This window comes from Phaseolus vulgaris, chromosome 4, assembly GCF_000499845.2.
Source record: "Phaseolus vulgaris cultivar G19833 chromosome 4, P. vulgaris v2.0, whole genome shotgun sequence".
In the NCBI taxonomy this organism is placed as follows: domain Eukaryota; kingdom Viridiplantae; phylum Streptophyta; class Magnoliopsida; order Fabales; family Fabaceae; genus Phaseolus; species Phaseolus vulgaris.
In genome coordinates, this window is record NC_023756.2 from 5,725,884 (window position 1) to 5,746,721 (window position 20,838).

The window sequence follows — 20,838 nt, forward strand, 5'->3', positions numbered from 1 at the left end:
AATGTTAGACATTCGAACACCATTGGAATGCTTAACAAATTTAGCATACCTATTTCTCCCATTCAAACAATTAACATATGCATAATAATATCTTCTATTAATAATTTGTCACAATTCATTTATGTTACTATGTAACGAAAGAACTTTATTTATAAATTAATATCTCACTTTTTTTTTTTATGACTCTATCTTATTGAGGAAGATTATCTTCTTTACTTTATAAGTACATATATTTTAATCAACATTTTCTTACATTTTACAAAATTTCAGAGAAGTATTTTGCATTGGTTATTATATAAAATAAAAATAATGACATTAACTAACCACAATAAAATATGCATAGAAAGATTAATACAATATAAATTCACCAATAAATTCATGATATATATATATATATAACAGTGATAAAAAAAAATACCCACTTATTAATATTCTCAAATTGTCTAGATAGACCATTCAGATTCAAATAATAAATATCAACATTCTTTCCTCTAGTTTCCTATAAAAGATATCATAAGAAAAATTAAAATTGAAATACTTAATCTTCATATTAAATCTTAAACAAAGTGTTAAGGTTGACACAAACAATACAATGCCACACACCTTTTGAAATTTCAGCAATAAACGTTTGAAATTCAAACTTTTATAAAATTTAAATATTATAAATTTTTAAGAGTCAATGAATTCTACATTTCATACCACTACATTCAATTCAACCACACTCATATGAAAGTTAAACATAACTAATTTATCAAAATCAAGGAAAGTTTGATTCTAAATAATTAATAATGATTTTTTTATCACCAATAACAAATAAATAAATGTGAACCACTGGTTCAACCCTTATATAAAAGTTACAAAAAACAACTTATAAATTGTTTCATGAAAACCACTTTCCATATAAATTGGACAGTGGCTTACCTAAAGACCCTAACACTTTATCTCTCCCTATTTCTAACGCATATAATTCTGCTTTTGATTTTTTTCTGATACTGCACCTCCTGTCGAGCCAGTTGTGCCTCTACTCCTGCACCCAATACTGTCCCTCCACCAGCCTCATTATTCTATGATCTTCCAACAAATAGTGCCTCTGCTCCTGCATCCAACATTGCACCTCCATCAGAATTATCACCGCCTGCATCTCCAGGAAGCATCTCACCCCAATTTCCAAGAAGATCAGCTCGTCCTCACTGACAACCTGCCTATCTTGCAAATTTCCACACTGCAACCAACACTGTAAGTAGTAGATATTTTATTCATAATTACTTGTCTTACAATTCCTTATCTTCCAATTTTAGAAATGTTATTTCCTCTATCAATTCTCATCCTGAACCTCAAACATATAACGAAACCTCCAAACATACTTCTTGGCAATCTGCCATGCAAGATGAGCTTCAAGCTCTTACTGCTAACAATACTTGGCAACTTACCCCTCTCCCTCCAGGAAAGAAAACTATTGGTTGTAAATGGGTATTTAAAATCAAATACCATTCTAATGGCACTGTTGAGCGCCACAAAGCTAGAGTTGTTGCCAAAGGTTCACCTAACTTGAAGGACTTGATTTCTTAGACACTTTTGCACCTGTTGCTAAACTCACTACCCTCCGCCTTCTCCTTGCTATTGCCACTACCAAAAATTGGATTTTAAAACAACTTGATGTCAATAATGCATTTCTTCATGGTGATTTCCATGAAGAGGTATACATGACCCTCCCACCTGGCCTCTCTCTTCCTTCTCCCCAACATGTTTGCAAGCTTCAACGGTCTTTGTATGGCCTTCGTTAAGCTGGTCGTCAATGGTACGCCAAACTTTCTACTTTTCTTTTATCAAATAATTACTCTATTTCTGTTGCTGATCACTCTCTTTTTCTTAAATATAATAATGATAAACTCACTGTTATTTTTGTTTATGTTGATGACTTGGTCTTAACTGGTGATAACACGGAGGAAATCAATACAATTACTGCATCCCTTCACCATCACTTCAAGATAAAAAAAATTTAGGTAATCTCACTTACTTTTTGGGACTGGAAATTGCTCGCAACAGTACTGGTCTTCATTTAAGTCAACGCAAGTATACTCTTGATCTCCTTCCAGAAACTGACATGCTTGACTCTGCACCTGTGGCCACTCCTATGACTCACACCTCCCGTCTCTCTCCCGACCAAGGCTCACCTCTCGATGTCGATGCCACTTCCCAATACAGAAGACTCCTTGGACGTCTAATTTACTTAACCAACACGCGACCAGGCATCGCCTTCGCTGTCCACAATTTAAGCCAATTCATATCTGCACCCACAACTCATCATCAGCAAGTTGTCTCACGTCTTTTGCGTTACCTCAAGGGCATGAAGGACTATATTTTTCTCACACTAGTTCACTTCACCTTTATGGTTTTAGTGACTATGACTGGGCAACATGTCCTACCACACGCAAATCTGTCACTGGATATTCCATCTACTTAGGAGACTCCCTAATATCATGGAAATCAAAGAAACAGCCAACTATCTCCCGCAGCTCCTCTGAAGCCGAGTATAGAGCCCTTGCCACCACCACATGTGAGTTACAATGGTTGTCTTACCTCCTTCAGGATTTACATCTTCCTCTCTCCCAGCCTGCAACCCTGTACTGTGACAACAAATCTGCCCTTCAAATAGCTTCCAATCAAGTTTTTCATGAACGAACCAAGCACATCGAAATTGATTGCCACCTAGTTCGTGAAAAACTTAACTCTGGTCTCCTCAAACTACTGCCCATTACTTTTGCAATGCAAGTTGCTGACATATTCACCAAGCCCCTTGCTTCCACACAATTCTCTACTTTCAAATCCAAGCTGGGCCTGACAAATATCTACTCCCCAGTTTGAGGGGTGTTAATATATTTAATTTTATATTTTAAATTATTGGGCTTTGTTTGTTTGGCCCAACTTTCCTTTTCTGTTTCAGCTAGGTCTTAATCTTTTTCTTATATATACACCATGTATTTTACTCTCTAATATACAAGTGAATAAAAGTTTCTTTTATATTTATTTTTCTCTACAATTAGGGTTCATCAAAACCTCTCTTTCTTCATTACGATTACGTGCGATTACGTACGTTACATTAAAGCATCACATCAGACAAGGAATATTCATCTTCATTTACTGTAATAATAAACTAAAGTCACCAAATTAACAAACAAAAGCACTAACCGTACTAAAAAAACCTAAAATACATCAAGAAACCATTATCATACATTTCAAAGGTTCCAAACACCAACTGAAGAAGAAAAACGAGGCAGAACAAGATTTTGCATAAATTTAAGACCAAACATTTGTTTGCACCATTGCACACACTTCTGATGTATCAGCCTCACTTCTATTAAAAAATGATGATAACAATAATATTTAGAATCAAATAGGAAATCGACCAAGATTTTGAATCCAAGTAACAATTACACAGAATCCACAAAAGTAAATTTCAGTATCGGTATATGTTGGTTCTAAATTATTAATTTGATATGGTTAAACTTAAATAAATAAACCAAATTCATTAACTGTATTAGTTTAGTTTGATATTTTTTAGTTTATCGAGTTGTTCAAAATTAATGGACTACCTCCTTATGCCAATGCTTTACGACCATTATTTTCTACTAGGAATACAACCTCTAAGATTTTGTTATAGGAGTTTAGGAAAGTAATTAATATTTGAAATTTTACAAAAAAAAAAATTATATAAATTTCATGATAAACCTTTTATCTCTCTGATTAACTAATTGTTCAGTCTTGAAAATGTTAAATGCGTCTCTAATTTTATAAAATTATAAAAAAATAGAATAAATTATCTTTAACACGCCATATAAAATAGAATAAACTATTTCCCTAAAAACATAGTATAAAAATGGGGTGGAAGAATATTTTATAAATTAATAATGCTAAGTACCTAAACATCATTTGGTATTTCTCACTTTGTCATATAAAATATTTGGTATCCTTTAAATACTTTCCTTTATTTATTTATTTTTATTACATAAAAGTATATGTATAGACTTTTCTAATTCAATATTTTACTATTTAGTATCCTTTAAATACTATCACTTATTCATTTTTTATTATATATATATATATATATATATATATATATATATATACTTTTCTACTCCAATATTTTAGCCATAAGATAGAACTAAATTTCACTAATATTAGTAAATAAGATAAGAACTAGTCCAAGCTAATGTAGGAGATTAAAATAACGAATGAACTTCATCCACATACATGTTTATCAACAAGAATTGGATGACATGTGCCCTTGAAAACGCATTTGAAGGAAGAAAATGTGAATCTCAATTTCTGCAACAAAACATGATAACAAATTATGCAGTGGATTCAGAAACTATATAAGTTACAACAGAGAATGGAAAAAAAATATATCAGCATTTGATCAAACCCTAAAACAACACTTCATTTTCACAAACAAACAGTTTAGTTTCAAGAATCAAGATGGACTCCCAGAACCTCAACTACCAAGCTGGACAAGCCAAGGGCCAAACTGAGGTCTCTCTTTAACTTTCTTTTCATTTCAAAATCATCTAGAACTTTCTTTAACATATGAAACATCATTACTACATGGTTTGGTTTGAGACATGTTCATGTTTTCTTGCTCATTTTTAAATAGTTGTTTTAGCTTTGATTTTCTTACACTGACACAAGGTTTTTGGTGGCATTGCAGGAAAAGGCCAACACCATAATGGAGAAGGCTACCAATGCTGCTCATTCTGCTCAAGAATCCTTGCAAGAGGTCTCTATTTTCCAGCATTTATCCTAATCAAATAAATTTATAATAATTTACATGCAATTGTTAAATTGGAAACCCTAAAAGAAAGTGTATTTGTTATGCATAGGTTGGAAACCAAATGCAGGCTAAAGCACAAGAAGCTTCTGAGGCTGTGAAGAATGCAACAGGGATGAACAACAGCAACAGCAACAAATGAAGATGAATGGATCTTTAACTATGCTGGACTTGGTTTCCCTTCCAATAAACCCTGCTCTGCTGATTCATGTATTATGCAGGAACATTGTTTCATTCTTTTTCAAATGTAATTATTTTTTTTATTTTCTATTTTGTAAGTTCAGCTATATCAAATATTAGTGATGTTTCACATTTCTATGGTTGTAATCTTCTCTCCATGCTTAAAGTAGTTTTTTCAATAAAGATCAAATCATTTTTATATGTTAATGACTTTGAAATATTTATTTGAAAGAAAATTCAGAATAAAAAAATAAAATTTCATTAAAAAGTTAAAATATCAATCAATAACAGCTACTATAACCAGAACAATACAAACTTTGTTAATGGTGGAACAAAGATCAAGCCACTCAATACATGTGTCTCATTAAGTTTAAACCTAATTTTAAATTTTAGTGTATCTATTTTGTGTCTAATATGAGCCACAAATATGAGTGGACATGTATGTTCTAGACCTTTTTAAAAGCATTTTCTTAATAAATTTCAATGTTGAGTTTGGTATCAAATTTAATAATTGATGGGATATATATATATATATATATATCAAATAAAAAAATAAAATATAAAGTGTAATGTGACTTAGAGATGTATTTTATCAACCATATTATGTCCATAATCTTTCACACAAGTTACTATCTCAATTCCTTAAACTCTCTTTTTTTCCTTTTAAGCATGTCAGAAAATTTATAACATTTATATTACTTTATTAACAGTGTGTTTGTTTTGGTAACTCGAGAAAAAAAAATAGGAAGAAAAAATTTAAATAGATATTGAGTAATATTCTATGTTAAGTTTGGAAAGGAATTTTAAAATACCAAAAACTTTTAATTGCTTTAAAAAAATCAAATATTTTATTTCAATAAATGAATGCAATTTTTTTTTAAAAATTTCATATTCTTAGTTTTGATGCGACAATTGAATTTATTTAATGTGCAAAATATATTTTTTAAATGTATATTTAAAAACTGAAAAAAAGTCAATATTAAATTTTATGAAAATAAAAATGAATCAATTTTCCAATATTTGATAATTAAAAATTTATTAGATAATATTCAATATTCAAAAATACAAATATTGATATTTTTATATTAATATTACTAAATAAGAGAGAAATAATATGTGAATAGAGAAGAGAAAGGAGAAAGAAGAGATTAAAGGAATGGGGAGAAAGAAAAGAGAGAAAGAAAAAAAAAATAGAAAGACGAGAAAAGAAAGAAGAAAGAGAATGAAAATTCAGAAAAAAAAAATAGAGGATACCAGAAAAGTAAATTTTTATTTGTTTATGTAATTTGAATTTTTTTTCAATTTTAAGTAACTAAATTTTGATTTAATTATATCTTTAGTGCTTATATTTAGAATAATTCTGATTTTACTTACTAATATTTTAAAAAAATGTCTTTCAAAGTTAAAAAAATTAATTTTAATCCCTTAACACTAAATTTGAGAGACTAAATTAATTATTTTTTTAACTTTTTAATTTCTCAAATTTATTTTTAGAGACATGAACAATATATTTACAAAAATTGATAAATAAAAATATTTTTTTAATTTGAGAGAACTAAAATTTAATTTATTTCATATTCAGGGTTTAAAAAATAATCAAACTTTAATGTGTTCTAATCTATGTAGCATAGACACTGACATGGATACAGAGATACGTATCATCTCTAAAATATAGGACACGAGAACACGGATCTTTATACTATATAATTATGAATTATATAAATTGACAATAAAGATTTATGTGTTTTAATTTTCAAAAAGATGTTTCTCGTGGTTGGTTCAAAAAGATTTGTTCTTTATTTTTATAATCATAATAAAAATTTATACAATAAGTTAGATTTTAAAAAAATTAATGTATTTCTTCTTTTTAAAATTGTGTGTAGAACCGTGCTAGAATTCTCAGAAATTCAATAAATATTTTTTGTATTGAACACTTCACCAAAACGTGTCCTACGAATATCGTACAAGTGTCTATGTGCAATATAGGACACACCATTTAAGAGGCGTGTCTGAATCTCATAGATTCTAATAAATGTCAAATTCTTCTTAAATCCTTTAGCAAGACATATATTCATAGTAAAACTTTTTAAATTTTGGAAAAAATAAATTATCTCTTACATTCCTCGTCGTGTTGCATTTTCTACTTTATTATTTAGCCATGATTTTGAATAATAAGGATGTAGTTGTTAAAACTAAGTTATAAACTAACTAATAATTAATAAATTAGTTTATGTTTATTAAGCTAGTCACTTACACATAAACTCTTATATGTTCCAAACTCTATTTCTATATTTTTATAAGTTGTATATCTTTTCACTTGAACAAGTATTTTATTTAAAGTAATTGATCAATTAAATATAACTAAATTTGATTTTTATTTATTTTTAAAAAATTAAAAAATTATTTTTAAGTTAAACTAACTTAAATTGAATTTTTAATTATTTTATTATTTATAATTTTCACATGACACCTTGTAATGAAGCATTAATGATAAAAAAAATAATAGGTCAAATAAATAAAAAGATAAAAAAATACATTAAAATATAAAAATAATAATAAAAGAAAATTAAATAACTTAAGTTATAAACTAATTGGAATTGTTATTTGAAGTGTCAGTCTAGCTGAGATATCAAATTGCACAATAATATCTAACATGAAAGTTTTTATAAAAAAGAATTGACACCTAACTGAAATGTGAAGTTGAATAGTGATACCATGAAAGCTTTTATAAAAAAAAGGTAATTGGAGTTGTCTATGACTTACAACATAAATTACTTTTAAAAAGTTTACTAATACATTTTGTGTTAGTTAATATTAAATAAACTAATTACTACCACTATTGTTAGAACAAAAAAGACAAATTAAATTCCTCACAATTTTGATTCAACAAGCAAAACATGAAGTTTTTCAAAACAACATTAAAAGTTATGACAGAACAACAATAGTTCAATTATTAACAGTGGATTTCATTGATAATTAATTTATTAAAAGATTTGGAATTTGACAGTTCTTTAACACACCTCCAATTTTACAACATAATTTACTCAATAACAAATAGTAATTCCCCATTATCTCTATTCGTGGCTTTTTTGGTGAGCAAATACTCCTCTACACAGACACTTGAAAACTGACTCCTTTCTCAGTTTCACTCAAACAGACACAATGTCTTACATATGCAATAGATTTTCATCATCATTGAAACCTCTTTTAACACTGAAAGCAACTAATACAACTGTACATATTATGCAACATATATGGTCACAAATCACAGCATAGAATTTGAGGGCAGAGTGAGAGACCTTTACTAGGAGGTCCTGCTCTCAGGTTTACCAATAGTTCTACATGTCTAACAAATGTTGTCTGCATATCCTCTCACTTCAGTTGCTCTCACTAGGAAGTGTTGGATTTTCAGAAAGCTCTCCAGATCGTCTAATCTTTCCATTCTTCTTCTCATACTCTTGTTTCAATTCCTTCAAACGCTTTGATATCTGATCATGAGAACCATAATGCAGATTTTTATACACAAAAACTATACAGTCTAATAGCATCACAGCCATGTAATATTGTAATGGCCATTATTTAGTGTGCAATAATTAGTTACTTTTTACTGGTATTTGAGAACCAGAATTATAAACGGGTGTGGAAACAGAGTTATATGGCTTTGACCAAACAAAAGACTTGCTCTTAGGGGAGTAAACTATGTGTCATGCCTCATTCAATTATGCATCATCATATGATTGAAGAACAGAGTAAAAAATTTAACATTGTTAAACAGCACGAATCATATTGTCATCCATTCATTCTGGTTTATAGCTATGACTGCTCTAAATTATTAGGTGACACAATGATTTTGGTTTTAAAAGAAAATGTAATAATCCTTTAGTCACTAAAGCATTGTTTTCAGACACCAAATTTTCAAGAAGCCTACGAAAAATCCCCAAGTGACAAAGACAATGTAGATTTTGTTTTAGTCACCTATAACCGATCAAAGAAAGTCCCTTGCATCCTCTCCATCCTCCAGGCCATTCCCACGGTGATCCAGAAAGAGAGAGCATATGGGCCAACAAATAAGTTAATATAAGGCTAATCCAACAACCCAAGTATACTATCCAAGTCCTAGAGTTAAGCAAATCTTATGAATCAGAATCACCTAAGGTTTAGGGTTCTCAATGCATTTTCACTCTATCTAAATCTTCTATTTTCCTTTTACATCCCAAAAAGCTACCATACAGCCGATTTTTTTATAGGAATTCTGACAAGTTTTATTACGATGATTTACCATCGATGCCTAATTTAACATAAATTTGCCTATATTGGCAGAGTATAAGGTTTGAACAGCAGATAAACAAATTAAAAGGAAGTAACTTTCGTCCTGAACTCGTGCCTAGGGTTAGGGTTTAGGGTTTATGGTTTAGGGTTGCCCTATTTAGTAACTATAGTAGTTGTGGGGAAATAGGGGATAATTTTTTTTAGAAAATAACTAATAAGTGAAAAAGACAAAAATAATTAGGGAGGGTGAGTAGAGTGGTGTTGAATAAAAAGGAAATTGAAAGAAAAAAAAAAAAAGAGGACCTGCATTCGATAGCCGCAGCCGCGGAACACTTCACAAAAAATTAAGTTGGCTGCTGGGTGGGATACCTTCAAGTTGGGTAGGGTTCCTAGGTTAAAATTCTGTTCTAAATGTTTGGTTTGGGGCCGTGTTGTATGCCCGAACCCCTTTTTTTAAGAAAAAAAAAACACTTGGTCTGACTTGTATTGTAGTCCGCCAAGGAAAAAGAAAGGAGAGAATATAAAGGCTTCTCCTTCATTTTGCAAAGTAGCACAGAGCATCCAAGCCACCACTCCATGACCCAATGCAACCGCCATGAGCCTCCATACGAAACCCGATTCGCCACCATCATGTTGTGGCTGCCGGATCCACCACCGAAATCCGCCATGGCCACTTTTCAATAACACTACTCTCAATATATTTTTATAAAGGATTTTTGGAATTCACAATATTTTCCGTTATACATATCAATAACACCACTTCATACACTAGACTTTCAATCTCTGGTGTTGCCAGAATCCTTTCTAGTATTTTTGTCTGAAATAACAATCACTATCCTTCATTTCATCCTAGATTTTGAAGTTAGTTTCATTTCTCCTTTCCTACTCATGGCCCAGAACCCCATGCCAGTTACTTAGGATCTCTCTTTGGTATGAGTCATGACTTTACAGTCCTCAAACCTTTTGTCTCTATTCCTCACTGGTGTTTCTGTCATCAGAAAGGCTAATATCAATTTTATTTGATAGTCAATTTATGAAAAATGCTAGAAACCTGAATAATATGCATTATGGTGTCAGTCGAGAACCATAAATTTATCAATTAACAATTATGATATGATGACATGGAAACTGCCAATTTAAAAAGGTATTTAGACCATGCTCTGCAATTGAGCTTTATGTGCAAAATAATAAATGCCAATCCCAAGTTCCACAACTATTTGGCAAAGATAAAAGGGTAGAGACACTGGTCAAGAAATTTGATCTAGTAAAACCTTTTTTCTTCAGACATTGCTGAAAACCATATGTAGACAGATTTTTTCTACACCCTGATTTGATGTAATTTGATATTTTGGAACAAGACAAGACCAACTTCAGAGATTGTATCAATACTAAGATTATCATCACTTTATCAACCAAATCAAGAAATCAGAGATCTAAGAGTAACAGACATTAGAACATTTAAATAAAATGCATGTTAAAGTAATGAAGTGAAGGAAACATAACAAGGAGGCATATCATTCATAGTCTATGACAAAGAGGAGAACATGTGTTTTTGGGTCAGTAGAACTTAAAGAAAATAAAAAAGCACAGAAAGGAGAGAACCTTGATGGAATAAGCAAGTGGTAACAACGTGTCTGGATTCATTGCATCCTCAGGGAAGTTTTTCAAAGCATGTATGAGTTTTTCAAAAGGTAGTTTAACCTGATAAACAAACACAAACAGTGAGTAGAAATTTGCTTTGATTTATAACAGACACAGGTCACATGATACTAACCAAGTCATCATGGCAGTACTTTAATAGGGCCAAGCCAACTTTAAAGACAATTTTAACACCCTGAAGGAGAAGAAAGTTATCATTATAGGCTCATATTTCTAACCCACATATGGTTCTTCAGATGGAAAGCACTGCTAACCTCATAGAGAAAGACATCCCAAATTCGAAGAGCCAAATGAAATGGAAAGGAATATGAAAATACAGTTATGAACCACTGGCTAGCATACATGCTAGGATTTATCATTTCGTTGGAAAAATGTTCACCCAACTTCGGTAGAAGCTCCCTCACCAAGCATTCAAATTGAGAGAGGTATTGTTGTACCAGAGGCAATCCTGCCTGCAATCAATATAACATCAGTTTTGCTTAGAAAAGAATTATTATCATCAAAATAAAATTTAAAAAATAAACATGCAGTTTTCTAGATATCCTGTCCTCTCCTCATAGAATATCATGTATCTTATATAAGACAGGGATAATACACTGACACCATCAATAATCCAAACAAATAAATTCAAGGAAAGCAGTTACCAGATACAAGCCTTCCATTGGGGCATGAACAGCTCCTTTCAACAATGCCACCAACAACCAAAATGCATCCTCCTCACTCATATAAAGAAGCAAAAGCCCTGCTAAAAACCCCATTCCCTGGAGTTTTAAAATGATCAATATTATGAATTACTTCACAACAAGCATAAAAAGGTGATGAATTCCTGAGTAAAACCTGAACATATCCAACATCTCTGTCAAAGACAGAGTAAGCTTTTAGAACATTGTAGAGAGACCGCTGCCCAGGTCCATGTCTCTGTTGGAAGAATACATGTGAAGGAAAGGTGCGAGAAATGTCTCGAATTATATCCAGTTCAGAGGCTGATGTCTCATATATGACAAGTTGCTGCAATAGATGCAATGTCTTGTCAATGCAAACTCCAAAAAATGGAACGGTTGTGTAATAAAATTCAAGATAATTTCATAAAAAAAGGAGGAAACCTCAGTATAAAAAACCACACAATTCAAACTATCTCTTCAATTTCATACAAAATTGTTAAAGATTAGAGAAAAGAAAGAAGAATATTTGAATTTGAGTAAAATTGCACTCGACAAGATACAAAAGATAAGGGATCAGCAATATATATAGCTGTGTAACATTTAACAGAGGGTAACCAATAACTAACTAAGAACTAAAAACATAACAGATTGTAACAGACTTTAACTAAATATACAACAGTTCAATTATTACAGAACATATAATACTAACCATTTTCATAGTAAAATACTACTCTAATAATAATAAAAAATGATTCTTTAGGAAGACAACTCCAAAGTAGGATTTCCATTGTAGCAGTCAAATAAAAATTGATCAAATATCTACACATCCATATTTAAAATATATCTACACATCCATATTTAAAATAGTACTCCAATAATAATAAAAATGATTCGTTTGGGAAGACAACTCCAAAGTAGGATTCCCTTGTGGCAGTCAAATAAAAATTAATCAAATAACTTCTCTTAGAAAGTGGACTTTAAATCTAATGCAACCTCATAAAACTAACTTGTAAGATGAGATTTGCACCCATTTCTATAATATAATTTGATCATATTTATAGTCGATGTGAGATCTCCAATACACCGCCTCACGTCAAGGACTGAACATTTCGAGCATAGGACTAGATATTTTGAGGTGGTCCGATAGCATGATGCATAATAGGTCCAACAAATTTTGCTAAGATAGACTCTAAAACCATATTAAAAAGTAAGCTTTAAGTCTAACTTAATCTCGTAAAACTGACTTATAAAGTGAGGTTTGCACTCACTTATATACAATAATTTGGTTATATATCTAGTTGATGTAGAATCTCCAACAACTTCAAATATCTACAAATCCATATTCAAAATAGTTTGTAATCTATATTACCAAGAAAAATATTGTTCAACTCAAATATATCTACCAGACAACAAGCCCAAATATACAAAGTCATAACAAAAAGATGTGCAAATAAAAATGGAGAATATTCTTTAGTTCATATTTATTGGAGAACTATAACAAGCAAAAGTGAAACAACCACTGATCACAGGTTACACAATATTCTACAAAATATATCATCAATTTTCATCAGTATAATTTAACTTGATTACCTCATAAACTCCAGGGTTCATCAGCAATAGATCTCGACTTCCAGAAATCAACTGCCAAACAAGGCCCCTTAAACAATCCGGAATTCCTTTCCTTATACGCCTTTTAACAACATGAGGTTTTCTCCTTAGATAATGCTTCCAATCACTGCCACCAACCCCAATCATCTTCCTCCATTTTCTAACCCTTCTCTCCTCCCTATATCTGATGAAAGATAAAGGTAATATAGGTAAAAATCACTGGCAATTTATTTTATGATCATAACACAGTAGAAACACAAATCAATAGGAGAAAAACAAAATACCTTGCATACTCGTAGGCTGATCTACTTCTGCCTAAGCCATCAGAAGTACTAACATCCTGTTTTACAAATCCAAATCTATCTAATGCTCTTGGTGATGGAACTGGACCTGGTTCATAGTCATCTAATCTTTTCTTTTCCATTCAAAACTCAGAAAGCTCTCTCAAACCAAAAGACAAATGGCTTCCCTAAACACCACAATGAGGAAAACCTGAAAAATAGACGCATACAAATATTGATGTGTCACTATCAATTTACAACTTTTATTGGAAAATAAATAAATAAGTTTCTCATACACATAGTTGCAGTATTTGCTCATTTAATTTTAAAGCATACACTGCAAGTATATAATAACCAGAATATTCAGTAAGCTGTACCATAACCCACAACATAAGCATATAGAAAACAAAGCAACCGAGAACCTAATCAAATATCTTTATATCCTAATCCTAATTACCAACAGAATCATTAATTAAGGTGTCAAACAGATTGAGTAAACAGTCTATACACTAACAATGTAAAGAAGTTTCACACTGTCGTCCAATCAAAGTGACAATCACAAGCTGACATGCATGTAAATTTGATGACTTTTATAACAACTATCTTCCAGGACATACAAATAATGATTTCTAATGGGTCAAAAGTAAAAAATCTTTTACAATGACAATGTATGTCTACTAAACTCATAAATTAACTACTGAATACAATAAAGTAAATACCCCAACTCACGTGCACACAAACCAAAAAAAAACTCAGGAGGAGCAAGAGGATATTGCAAATTCATTAAGATAATAAATGCAAAACGCACTTATTTATTCTTCATTCAGTTACATATAAGTGAATACCTGTTCTACACAAAAGAATATGTAAACGATGTGCACCCAAAGGCATATTATCTGTAAATTTCATTATATTTTTCATTCAACATTAATCACAAAACTCAGTAGCAAGAGAACAGTTACTGTGCCAAATGTGGAAATTTAACTTATACAGTGGAGAAGTAGCTAGAAATGATGATGTAATTTAAGAATTTAAACAGCATTACTATGCCCAACACACACAACACAACCAAAAAGCATAAATTTTCATTTTTCATCATCCGTACCATCACTCCGGTCGAACCCTATGCCCATTGCTTTCAATTTGAAGAAACCACAAATTATTGGACCCAATGGTTAGACAAGAAACAGCAGGGGCACCCAAATTGAGAATCGCCCAAACAAAGAAGAAAGTGGGTGAAGAGATCAAAGATCAAAGGTTGAATTGGTGAAAATTGGGAATTGTGGAATTTTGAAGGAACAGAGAAACAAGAAAGAGGAATTGGGGTGGCCGGCAACAACCTCGGAAGTGGGAAATGATAGAAAAATTGGCGTTTTTAACAAGAAGAAGAAAAAGAAGGCAAGGAGTAATTATTATTTTGATATTTTCTTTTTTTCAGTTTTCAACAATTTTTTTTTATTATTATTATAATAAAAGTGTCAAAAGAAGCTGAAAGAGAAAACAAACACCTATCTCAAGTGAACTACTGTCTAAGGATAAGGATAGAAAAAAATCATGACATTAATTAATGAAAAAAAAAATATGACATTGTTTATAACCAATTACACTATCATAAAAAATATTTATCAAATTATAATAAAGATTAATATGCATCATATTAATTAAAAGAGAATGTTGTGTTATTTTGTCTCATATGAGTAAATTAAAAAGAATACAAAAAAAAAAAGATGACAAAAGTAAAATTTATACAAAAGCAAGAACATAGATAGAATGAGACAATATTTCTTGGTGTGTTTCAAAATTCAAGATATAAATCAATCCATTATGTGGTGTTCATCAATTAATATGAGGACAATTTAGAAAGAAAAAAACATTGATTTGAGGACAACTTAGAAAAAAATAATACTTCACTGAAATGTAAAAATATTAATCAATTTCAAAAGTTTATACAACTAAAACTATAGTAATTATGGAATAATTGGAGTGAAGAAAGAAGTTTATAATAAGTAAAGTCATAAGAAAAAAAACAAAAAAAAAAATAAGTGGATGAGATTCATATACACATAGTAATCATAGATGGCAAATGTAGGCCATGAAGACCATTAGGTCACTCAAACATTAGGTTTAGGACACTCAATTATTTAAGGTCTCATTTTTCATATCTTTAAATAATTTTTATTATTTAACTATATTATTAAATTATAATATTAATTAGGTGTTTAAACAAAATTTCATAGATAAGAAAAATGCAATTATACAAAGAGATTCCGCAAAGGTTTATCAATTGAGTATAATTGCTTTTTATATAAAAATTAGGTTACATCTTATTACGAAATGGACTTTAAGCCTAATTCAATCCCATAAAACCAGTTCATAGGGTTGAGGTTTGCACCCACTTATATACAATGAAAAGCTCTAATCTCTAGTCAATGTGGGATCTCCAACACATCTATAATTAAAATTCAATTTAAATAAATTTTAAAACATGAAATTTTAAAGTTCTAAAAACTTCTAACCAACTAATTAAACTGGTGAAAGAAAAAAAAAATATATATATATATATAATTTAAATATTATTCTTATAATTAATAACTTTTCTAATTTTGTTTAACTTGTTTGTCTGTTACATATTATCAAGTATGATTATACTAATTTACATTACACATACGCTAAACTAATTTAAATATTATAATCTCGAAGCAATTTAATTTTTGTATTAAATAAAAATCTAATTGTTACATCAATATCATTCATATCTCATACTGGAGTATCACACTAGAAAACAAACACCTTAAATTATTATTGAATCATTTATATTCAAGATATAAGAAACTTAAATTGCATCTCAATGATTTAAAAGTAATTTTTACACTTAACATATTTCATAAAAATCCATATTAATCATGTATTTCAAGAAATTAACACTTACTCATTAAAGTCATCATTGATATAAAAATCAACCTTAGAATCTTATCTTAAGATAAATAATTGCATATGTTATAATAAGCATTAATTTTTTTATAGTTTTTCACCACCTAATATCTTATCCGTGTGATTAAATTATGTATGAAGTTAAGATATCTCATTTTCGCAAGGAGTTTTGTTATTAATACTACAAAATATAATCACAAGTGTACCGATCAGGTAATCGGAAGTGGACGTGGCAGCAAGCAGCGATAATATAGGCGTGTTGAACGGGACACCTGGCTGACAGAAGGGAAGTACATCGGAAAGTCTGTGTAGTCGCCAATTGTTGGCTTGGCGTTCTCCGATCTCTAGTATGTATAACCGGCGGTCACCAGGCTTGCGTCATAGTCGCCGTATGTGAGTTTTAGGCGATCAAGTGGTTAGAGACCGCCTAAAGGGACACATCGCCGAAAGATCAGGAAGGCTTGCTTAAGGCTTTCAAGGGGTACAAGTACGAAGGACGAGGTTATCAGATGATCATTCCCTAGCCAGAGGTCGAGGCAAGGGAACAGTTTCCCAGAACATGCACGATGTGCAAGTGAAGCAGATCGTGATAGCGGCAGGCGAGAACACAGAGAAGGTGTGCATGGAGACACCCCATACTCGCCACTTAAAGGATCGCGCTCCAAAGGAAGCTGTGCACCAAGTTACTCCTAACTTAGTCGAATAGCTTGAAGAGTAGAGGTGACGCTCAAGTAGAAGGGGGCTCCAGATGGCGACACATGTACAGCTGGATGCGAGCCACGTGTCCAGAGGTATAACCGTCTTTAAGTGCTCAGGTATATAAGAAACTCTTAACAGACTTTGAGGTACGCTTTTCAGAACACTTGAGTACGCTTTGAGAATACTTTCGAGTACACAGAGATTCACTGCGCACGGTTCCTTGAGTTTAGATTTTCTCTCTTAGTATTTGGTGATTCCGTCACTAACTTGAGCGTCGGAGCGCAATCGGCCGCAGCGACGCCACTCTGTTTTCTTCAGGTTTTTGCGAGGAATTGAGGCGTGAAGGACAGAAGCTAACGTGGTGCGAAGCTGATCCAGAAGGAGAAACCTTTGACGTGGCAAGGCTCTTGCACTCAGGTCAACCGGCAGGATCATCAAGTATTGTGAAGAATTGGTTTATTACAAGGTCGTGTTCAAAGGTTCCTAAACCATATGGTGCAGTAGATTATTTGTTAGTTTTAAAGTATTTGGTGGCATAAGATCGTCTATCTTGATCAGAGCTTCTATCATCTTCTTAGGGCATCTTTTTTCAAAGTACCAGAAGGAATCAGACTGTCTGTTGCAACAATTATAACTTCCCAACATTGGTTAACATTTTGAGCTCACATGTGAAGCAATATGCACGTGACTTCAACAACTGTTTTGGTGCGTCTTATGGAAGTTTGTCATACAATTTTAATTGTATAAATATGACCTTGTAATGAACATTTGAAAAAAACTATGAGTTGAGAGTTCACTATGAGATAAACTTTATGTTGTAATCTCGATTTTCTACTTAATGAATTTTTGACTGTGTATGTAGGTTGGAATTAGTTAACACTTTAATAGAGCCACGTTAATTCTCTATGTGATTCTTCGTTTATTCTTTCTGCTTACCTTTTATTTGTTCTTTTGTTATCGCCTAGTGTGTTTGTGTGGTAAACAATCTAGTGAATTGTGAGTTATTTCCTTACAAACTAATATGGTGAGTGTGGAGTAAAGGAAACTGAATTATCATAACTTCCACAAAGTATGAGGTTGATTTACTGGCCAAAATGATCTTGGGTTATAACGGTTTAAGATGTGCATTCTTCTGGTTCAACATCACCTCTTTGAGATTTTTGGAAAGTGAATCCAAGCTTGATAGAACCATGGTTGAGAAGGACATGACTGTGTTGTTGGAGAAGGCGCTCATAGCACAATTGTTATGAGTCTTAAGGACAAGGTGTTAAGGTAAGTGAGGAAAAAGAATATTGCAATAAAGTTATGGATGAAGCTTGAATACTTGTATATGACTAAGTTCCTAGTTGTACCTGAAGTAAGCATTATACTCGTACAAAATGAGTAGTGAAAAGGCAGTCAGTGAACACTTGGACGAATTTAATAAATTGATTCTTGATCTTGAAAATTTTGATGTTTAGATTGATGATGAAGATCAAGCATGATTTTTTTTGTCATTTCCCTAGACACGTGATCATTTCAAGGAGATCTTGTTGTATGGAAGAAATACTTTCTCTTATGGGGAGGTTCAAGATGCTCTGAACTTAAAAGAGTTGAACAAGAAGTTTAACTTTAAGGCATTTAATATTGGGGAAGGCCTTATAGTAAGGTGAAATTGTCTACTAGATATAACGAGGGAGGATTTAGATGGAGGTCGAAGTCGAAGACTCGTGATGGAAAAATAGTAAACGTCTACAAGTGTTCTCACTTGTTATTATGCAATAAGGAAGGTCACACAAGGAAGTATCGTCCTTAGAGGTAGAAGAAGGCTAGCAATCCTGATAGACTGTTTGGGTTTTGTAAACGGTCTAATGAACTGCCTACATCTGGCGAAGTAAATATAGTGGGAGACATTTATGAATCAGCAGAGGTCCTCATGGTGTGATACAAACCACATCAACCAGCAGATGACTAAGGACACAACAAGCACTTCACAAATAGGTCAGTCATCTCAGTATACAAAGTCAAGCCCCACCAAACCTTGAGAGAGCATCAACAAAAGAAGAACCAGATATAAACCAGAATATCATAAGTTGTTCCTTCTTGTCTTTCCACAAGAGAAGTTATGTAAATAAATTGGACCCAATTTGGGGGTCCAAATAGAAAAATAAGCTCGAGTAGGTTAACATAGCATAAATAGGAGTGTATTTAGCAAATTGTGCTTGCGCCAAGCCCATTTTTCATGACACATGCACCTAGAATTAGGGTTTTTAACCTAACTTCTAGAAGTTATGCCTAACGGGCAGTTTCAACACCCTAAGTTGCCCCTCTCCCCTTCCTTTTCTACCCTTCACTCATTTTTTCCTCCAAGTCACTCCTTCCTATATAAAGGATATCTCCCTCCATGTATGGGGACATTGAAATTGAATTAAGTAAAGAAACTATGTGTGAGTGTTTTGTGAGTCTGAGTAATCAATTTATCTAGGTCTTATCTTGAGTGAAGTGCACTTCAAGTGGCAGCTCTGCACCACTTATCTTAGAGTCTCCCACCCCCCAAGTGGCGGAAATCATCCCTTTCATTCCATAAGCTTCCTTCACTCTTTCTCTTTTCTTTACATGCATTTGTTCCTTCCTTTTCTTCATGTTCTTTAATTCCTCCTTTACTTTCGGTCATCTTCATTCATTCCTTGCTTCATTTGTTCTTTATTTTCGCACTATTGCATCACCACACCATATATTTGTGTTTTACTATTTACCCTCTAGAAGTGAATCTTCACACTTACTTAATCACTTGGTTAAGTTCGTGTCTAGTGGGGATCTTCTTTGGGTTCTCACCTTAATTGCTAATTCAAAAAAATCCTAAACAAAAGAGTAACCCATAAAATGTGAAATCTTAAAATCAAGTCACATCATATGTCGATGATTGCGAATGGATTTAAGACTCTGGATGTTCGTTTCACATTACACCTAATTGTATGTGGTTCCAACAATTTACATAACTTAAAGGAGGGTTTGTGTTTTCTTAATGATAACAAGTCTTATAAGATAATTGGTATTGCAACAGTTAAGTTTCATTTGCATGATGGAACTAAGAGGCTTCTTGAAGAAGTTAGGTATGTACCTAACTTGAAATGGGATCATATATCCCTTGGTGAACTTTAAAAGAATGGATATGTATTCAAAGGTAAAAGGAGAGTGTTGAAGGGCTCCATGGTAGTTATGAAGGGTGTAAGGAAGAATGACATGTATGCCTTGAAAAGTGTTGTAGACACTAGGTCAACATCTACTGCTGAGAAAATCGTCTACTCCAAGATAAAGTTATGACATAAAAGGTTAAGTCACATAAGCGAGAAAGTTTAATGGATTTGGACAACCAAGGCTTGTTTGGAAGTGACATAACCGATCATCTAACATTTTGTGAACATTGTCCAAGGAAAAACCTGTAAATTTTGTTTTAACAAGAGTCAATAGAGGATGAAGGGGACCCTTGATTACATTCATGTTGATATATGGTCTCCATCTCACTTCGTAGTTAGATACTTCATTTTGATTTTTGATGATTATTCAAAGAAGTTATATGTCTACCCTTAAAAGACCAAAGATGAAGCATTTGAGAACTTCAGAAGTTGGAAGCGTCTAGTGGAGAACCAAACCAGAAAGACGGTGTAAAGGTTCAAAAATTATAATGGTTTTGAGTTTTGTTCGAAACTACTTAACCCATTATGTAGAGAGCATGGCATAGGTA

The 20,838-nt window shown here is 32.1% G+C and overlaps 1 protein-coding gene across 1 annotated transcript; it reads right to left on the reverse strand.

The window, feature by feature from the left end:
* Positions 1 to 7,950: 7,950 nt before the first annotated feature.
* Positions 7,951 to 15,021, reverse strand: LOC137837067 (uncharacterized). The gene is made up of 9 exons (XM_068645923.1): positions 14,590 to 15,021; positions 13,488 to 13,695; positions 13,186 to 13,387; positions 11,771 to 11,941; positions 11,578 to 11,694; positions 11,188 to 11,385; positions 11,049 to 11,108; positions 10,877 to 10,975; positions 7,951 to 8,493 (listed from the first exon to the last, which is right to left on the reverse strand). The coding sequence occupies exons 2-9, from the start codon at positions 13,625 to 13,627 to the stop codon at positions 8,383 to 8,385; spliced, it is 1,098 nt and encodes a 365-aa protein (XP_068502024.1). The 5' UTR covers positions 13,628 to 13,695; positions 14,590 to 15,021; the 3' UTR covers positions 7,951 to 8,382.
* Between the last annotated feature and the right edge of the window lie 5,817 nt (positions 15,022 to 20,838).

Coding starts and splice junctions, on each gene's coding strand:
- LOC137837067 (XM_068645923.1), bottom strand. CDS start 13,627: ATGGAAAAGAAAAGATTAGATGACTATGAACCAGGTCCAGTTCCATCA. Junction 13,388..13,487: donor TCAGCCTACGAGTATGCAAG/GTATTTTGTTTT, acceptor ATCTTTCATCAG/ATATAGGGAGGAGAGAAGGG. Junction 11,109..11,187: donor GGGATGTCTTTCTCTATGAG/GTTAGCAGTGCT, acceptor CTTCTCCTTCAG/GGTGTTAAAATTGTCTTTAA.